Source organism: Physeter macrocephalus, chromosome 13, assembly GCF_002837175.3.
Source record: "Physeter macrocephalus isolate SW-GA chromosome 13, ASM283717v5, whole genome shotgun sequence".
Classification (NCBI taxonomy): Eukaryota; Metazoa; Chordata; class Mammalia; order Artiodactyla; family Physeteridae; genus Physeter; species Physeter macrocephalus.
In genome coordinates, this window is record NC_041226.1 from 85,613,150 (window position 1) to 85,619,795 (window position 6,646).

Here is a 6,646-nt window from a genome sequence, read left to right on the forward strand (position 1 = left end):
GGACCGAGGCCTGGAGGGAGGACGTGCCTTGTGCAGCAGGAGAGAGGGGCGGCACAGCCCCTGCACTGCGCAGCTGTATTTGGGGTCCAGCCCAGATCTGGCGACCTAGAGCTGGAAATGATGTACCTTGCAGATGGACGGAAAGACCCGGTTCACGGAGACTCACCTGGGGCCACCCTTGAGGGAGGGGGCATCTTTCCTCCCTAACCCTTCATTCCTACTGGGGATGGCGCAAATCATCGTCACTGGAGCTGCCTCCTTGGATGTCACCTGAGGGTGGGGATGCGGTGACAAGGCCCACTGTCACCCCCCTGGCGGCTGGACCGCCATTCTCACTCTTTGGGTCTCTGGTCAACTCCTTAACCCTCCAGAAGGGGTTTGTCGGGATGAAATTGCTCTATTATCAACCACATCATTCCCCCCATTGTACAGGTGGGGAAGCTGAGACCCAGAGTGGCGGGGTCACGGTCCACGGCTCCTGAAGGGTGGGGCTGGAGGTCAAATGCAGTTGTGTGTGGCTTCGGGGTGAGGCTCTTAAAGCGTGATGCTGCACGGCCTCTCTTTAGACTAGCAGCCCCCTGAGCTCAGAGGTCCTGTCCTGTACGGCGCTTGGGTCGTTATGCTTCATCAATGGACACCTGCTGAGGTCTGTGTTCCAGACACAGCACTGGGTTCTTCATATGCCTCTCTTAGTCCTCACAGCTGCCCTGTGAGGCAGCCCATCACTGTCCCCATGTCTCAGATGGGAAAGCTGAGGCACAGAGATGTCAAGACAGGTTGCACGAGGCCACACGGGACAAGAAGTGGCAGGGCTGAGATTTGAACCCAGGCTGTGTCTCCAGCCCACATTCAAATCCACCTGCTAAAGAGAAACCAACCAGGTGTGTGACGCTCTTGGTGCCATCAGGCCCCTGGGGACCGCGGACCTTACCGAGCTGGGTGGGTGCAGCTGCCCCTCCCACCCCCACGGGCCCCAGGCCATGGGCTCCCAGTTGCAGGCTGTTACATCTCCCAGGACATTCCTGGCTCTGGCCTCACCAAAGCCCGTCCAGAGCGTCTGGTGGCTCCGGGCTCACCCTTTCTCCTTTTCCCATCAATCTCTGTCCCCTTTTCTCTGGCTCCCGGAGACCTGGGCGCATAGAGGTGGATGATGTGGGATCACCCATAATGGCTCATCACTGTCTTGGAAGAAACCCCTCCCTTGGGCTGGCAGGCTGGGCCCTGCACCCTCCAACCCCATCCACCTCTGCAGCTTTGCCTTCCTGGATACTCCACGTGGTCCTGAGATTTAGGCACCATAGACCACTCCCCACCCCTGAAGGGTCTGCCAGAGTCCCAGCCTCTTTTGCTCCTGGCCTGCCCTCCCCTTTCTGGTTCTTATTCTTCAAGCTCTCTGGACCCCTCGGGCTCACTGTGGCCTCTCCCTCATCTGGGTCTGGTAACACTTACTATCCATTCTATTCATTTGGGGCTTAGAACTGAAATGGCCTTCTCAGTTTCCAGGAATGCACATGCCGGGCCAGCCTGCCTGGAATATAATATCCTACACAGCCTTCTATTGGCTTCTATTGACTTTTTTTTCCTGGTGGCACATAACAGGTGTTCTATGCCTGAGATTAAAAACCACTTCCTTTGGGAAGCCCTCCCGGGTTGCCCTCAGTGTGCAGGCAAACTTCCTTGTCTATGGCACCATAGGGCCCTGAGCTCCACCTTTAGGGCACTTTCAAAATTACGCAGTAGAACCTGCTTCAGCGTGGACTGGCCGTTACAAAATGCTGCTCAGTGAAGAAGCCAGTCACGAAGGACCACATATTGCATGATTTCGTCTACAAGAAATGTCCCGAATAGGCAAATCCATAGAAACAGAAAGTGGATTAGTGGTTGCCCATGGCTGAGAAGGAGAGGGGAATGGAATGATTGAGGGGTGATGGTTAAGGGGTATAAGGCTTCTTTGGGGGGTAATGAAAATGTTCTAAAATTGATGGTGGTGCTGGTTGCACAATCCTGTGTATATGCTGAAAGCCATTGGATCATATACTTTAAATGGGTCAATTGTATACTATGTGAATTATATCTCAGTAAAGCCATTAAAGATTACAAAGTAGTGTAATTAAGTCATTAATTGTGTGATGATCAGTTTAATGTCTGTCTCCCTCGGTAGACTGTCTGCTAAGTCTTTCTTTCCTTCTTCCTTCCTTCCTTCCTTCCTTTCTTCCCTTCCTTCCTTTCCTTCCTTCCTTCCTCTCTTTCTTTCTTTCTTTCTCCCTTCCTTCCTTTTTCCCTTCCTTCCTTGCTTCCTTCCTTCCTTCCTTCCTTTTAAGGTTAATTATTTTTAAAATAGACTTTATTTTTAGAGCAACGTAAAGTTCACTGCAAAATTGAGCGGAAGATACAGAGATTCCCCACACGCCGCATAGTTTTTATTCTCACCCCTCTTTTTCAAAGAGATCAGCAGAGAATAGATGCTAGTAAAGAGGGGCTGAATGAGTGAATGAATGAATGAACTGCCTCCTTGGAGGCTCTGGCAGTTCTTTCCTACACACTGCCTCATCCTTTTTCTCCCTCTTCCTTCTCATCTCAAATACCAGGCCTTTACCTCCCTCGAGAGCTGAGAGTTCTGAGTTTCAGGTGGGGGCCCTGGATGGGTGGTTTGTTTGGATTTCCTTCCGTGTGATTCACTCTGAGCAGCAGACAAAGCCCTGGCTCCTCATTTGTTTCTGAAAATGATCTGGCCTCTCCGGTGAGGTGACGGCAAGGGAAGTTAATTAAAATGTGACTTCTCCGGGAGAGGCCCCGCCTCCCTCAGGCAGGTGCAGGTGGGCAGAAGTCCAGCTGGCAGAGGAACGACAGACAGACTCAGCGGCTGCCACTGGGCGGGGCCCGGCGGTGAAGGAGGCACGGAAGCAGGCGGGTGCCTCGATCTCCACGCTTTTTAGTGAGGGTTGCCTAGGAAGCAACGACGGCCAGAAATACTGAAGCCTTGGGCTGCAAAGGTCATCCCAATGGGAAAGTCGCTCATTCGTTTGCTGCACAAATATTTATTTTGTATCTCCTCTGCACCAAGCTCTGTGCCAGGAGTTCTAAGGTGAACAAAGCAGACACATACTGCCCCCTGCCCTTATGAAATTCCTTATCTTGCTAAAAGGACAAACTGAACAAGTAATGACAACCAAGGCCACCAGAGGGTTTGATAGGGGAGCACAGACTGCCTCTAGCTCTAAAAATGTGTGAGTCTATAGAGTGAGAGAAGGTATTTGCAATACATATATCTGACAAAGGGCTGTTATTCATCATATATAAAGAGCTGCTACAAATCAATAAGAAAAAGGCAGATGATCCTATAGAAAGACGAGCAAAAGACTTGAATGGGCACTTTATTAAGGGGATGTCCAAGTGGCCAGGACCCATATGTCAAGGTGCTCAACCTCTGAGAAGTACAAAATAAAAAACTCGCTGATATTGGTAAAGACACGAACCGGAACACTCATGCTCTTGGTGAGAATGTGAATTGGTACAACCGCTGCGCAAAACTGTTTGGCAGTATCTATGAAAGCTAAACATACGCTTACTGATAACCCAACAGTTCCCTCCTGGACACCCAACAGAAATGAGTGCCCAAGTCCACCCAAAGAGATGTCTGAGAATGCTCGTAGCAGCTCAGTTTGTGATAGCCAAGCACCGGAAACTACCCAAATGGCGATAAAAAAAAAAAAAAAGGTGACATAGTCATTCAATAGAACACTCTATAGCAGTGGTTCTCAACTGGGGGCAATTGTGCCCCCCACCCCCCGAGGACATTTGCCCGTGTCTGGAGACGTTTTGGGTTGTCACAGCTAGGAGGCAGTACTACCCTCCCTCCAGTGGGTGGAGGCCAGGGATGCCGTGAAACATCCCACAATACGCACGACAGGCCCCACTGCCAACAACAAAGAGTCATCTGGCCCCAAATGCCAATAGGTTAGGAACTGCTCGATGGCACCGGGAATGAGAGAACAGCTCTACACAACCACCTGGGTGGTTCTCACACAAATGTGGGACAGAGGAGCTGGACGCACAAGGCAGGCACAGCTCCATGCAAATGAAGTTCAAACACAGCACGACTAACGTCTGGTTTCAGAAGTCGGGAGGGTGGGTACCACGGGGGTGGGGACGGTGGCTGCAAGCAGCCCGAGGAGTCTTCGGGGGCCCTGGTCCTGTTTCCCGACCGGATGTGGGTGCCCCTCCCACCCCGCGGTCCTGCCCCCCCGCCCTCCCTCAGAGCGCATCCGCCTGCAAGGCGGCCACATGTCGCGAGAGCGGTGGGGTCCTGATATTACCGTCATGCTTGAAATTCCCCCCTTGGCGGTTTGATCCTTTAGGTTTGGGCCGTGTGCCTCCGAGTCCCTGCGTTAACGTGTGAACGCCCTAGAGGAGCCGTGTATTCACCCATTACCAGCTCAGCTGCCCAACGGGATGGGCCGACCGGCCCCGCCCCGGTGCCACCACCACCGACCACGGCAACACCGGAACCATGGCGACCGTGGGCCAGGCTCCACGGGGGCTCTTCACTGCCCCCCAGGGTACCACTAACGCGTAAAGCAGCCCTGGAAACTACACGGGTTTTCGGGTGGGAAAGGGAGGTCCGGACAGCTGGAGGGGCTTGTCTGCCGCCTCCCAGCCAATGAGTGGCCAGGGGTGGGTTTGAACCCACGTCTGACTCACGCAGTTTGCGCCGCCTCTTGGCACTTATAGCAGCAACTGCCCCGGGACCCTCCATTGTTTTGTCCTGTGCGCGGATCTTAGCTCTGCAGGCCGGAGTTTGCTCACGCAGAACAGGTGCATCTGACTTGTTCGCACGGCGCCCTCCACACCCACAGAGGACGTAAGTAGCCTTCTGGCCAGGAGAGCCCCAGCTACAGGCTGCCGTTTGATGTATAGACTGTGCGTTATGGGAAGAGCCGTCTTTTCGGTGACCTGGACACGGGACAGCTGAGTCATGCCTGGGTCAGGGCCGGAAAGGAGAGAAGATCTAGATCTTGGATTGGCATTTTGGGGAGAGAGCCAACCTGAAGAAGATTCCAGTGGGACAGCCAGTGAGAACAGGAGTGCTGAGGGTTCTCCCAGGGTCTCCCTGGAAGCAGCAAATAGGATCCAGCCAGAGGTGGGAGGGCCCGGCACCGACCCTGGGCTTCCCTCCCCAGCTTATCCAGAGGGGCTTTCTAGAAGCCTACAGAGAATAGCTGCCTGAAAGAGGAAACTACAGGCCTCTAGGCACCTCAGGGGACCGGCTAAGGACTGATAAACAAGTGCTCAGAGGAGCTCCTGACCCTGAACTTCTAGATGCAGGCAAACTGGTTGTGAAACTGAAGAGATGTGACCACAAATCTCAGCTTTGACTGGCCACCCGAGTCCCCCAGGTAGCCTGCCCCTCCAGCCCAGAATAGGATGAGAGCTGGCTCTCAGCTGGAATGTCCAAAGGTCCTGGGGCAGATGGCACAGTTGTGGGGTCGTGTGAAGGCTGAGCGCACCCTCCCTGCCCAGGGATCCCTGGGAGCCACCTTGTTCTCTTTACTACAGAAGTAAAGAAAGAAACGAGGAAGAGAGTGAACATTAATTGGGCACCTCCTACGTGCAAGGCTCATGTTATGCCCCGTGACCTCATTTAGCAAACACTTTTATTGAGCACTTACTGTGTCCTGAGAGCTTTTCGCGCCTCACCTTGAACTCTGCCAACCTCACTGGGAGGTTGTCCCACTTGACGGTTGGGAAAACTGAAACTTAAAGAGGTTCGCACTTGCCCAAAGGCACCCAGGTAGTAAATGGAAGGGCTGACGTTAAACCCAGCCCTCTGACCTCATAACTGTGCTCCCCTACAGTGGCCCCTCACAACACCTCTATAACGGAGGCCACGTGGTCGCCACGAGACAGAGGGGGAAACTGAGTCTCAGAAAGGGATGGGATGGTGGATCCCTTTCAGCCCCCAAATGCAAGCCCTCCCTGTACTTCTCGTTTCTTACGGCTGAATTCTAAGACGTCTCGTGCATGATCCTCAAGGTCTTTTCAGAGGCATACCTCAGCTTTGCACAAAGGGGGATTGTGAAATATTGGAAGCTATTCAAATCTGGCCTACTAGCTGGAATCCCTTGTTGTTGAGGTGTTAGAATCAAGAGGCCAATGCAGGAGAAAAACCCCAGCTCTGAGTCTGGCCACCCCGCCCTTCTCAGCTGCTTTCAGACTGTGCCTTTTTCTGAGTTTCCTCTGTCACAAAGTGGCTTGGCTAGAATACAGCTCTGGGTGACAGCTGTCCCCATCAGCAGACAGCTTCATTAAACCTCATTAAGATGTCATCCCTCGCTGCCTTATTTCCCGTCTCTCAGCTCTAATTAAAACCATCTCGCTGCCTGTCCCAGGGGGTCCTGGGATTCTCTGGGCTCCTTCTGTACGGCAGCTCCCTCCGTGCCCCAACATCGAGGACCAAGCCTCGGAAACCTGCAGTGGGAACTGGGCCGGGCAGGCAGCCCCTGGCCCAGAAGTCCTCTTGGAGCAGCCCGTCACCAGCGTCAGGACCGCTGGGGCTTTCCAGAGGCAAGTACCAGTGGCGTTTGCCACAGGCTACGAAAGTCACCTGAGACCCAGGAAGGAGGACCCCTATCCCCAGAGCCGCGCC

General features: G+C 53.5%; 1 protein-coding gene across 1 annotated transcript in view; it reads right to left on the reverse strand.

Annotated features, from left to right (window-relative positions):
- Positions 1-194, reverse strand: part of CFAP77 (cilia and flagella associated protein 77) — a 35,196-nt gene extending 35,002 nt beyond the window's left edge. Inside the window, exon 1 of the mRNA XM_055089388.1 lies at positions 167-194. Coding sequence (XP_054945363.1) covers positions 167-194 — 28 coding nt within the window. The remainder of the gene's footprint in view (positions 1-166) is intronic.
- Positions 195-6,646: the final 6,452 nt, after the last annotated feature.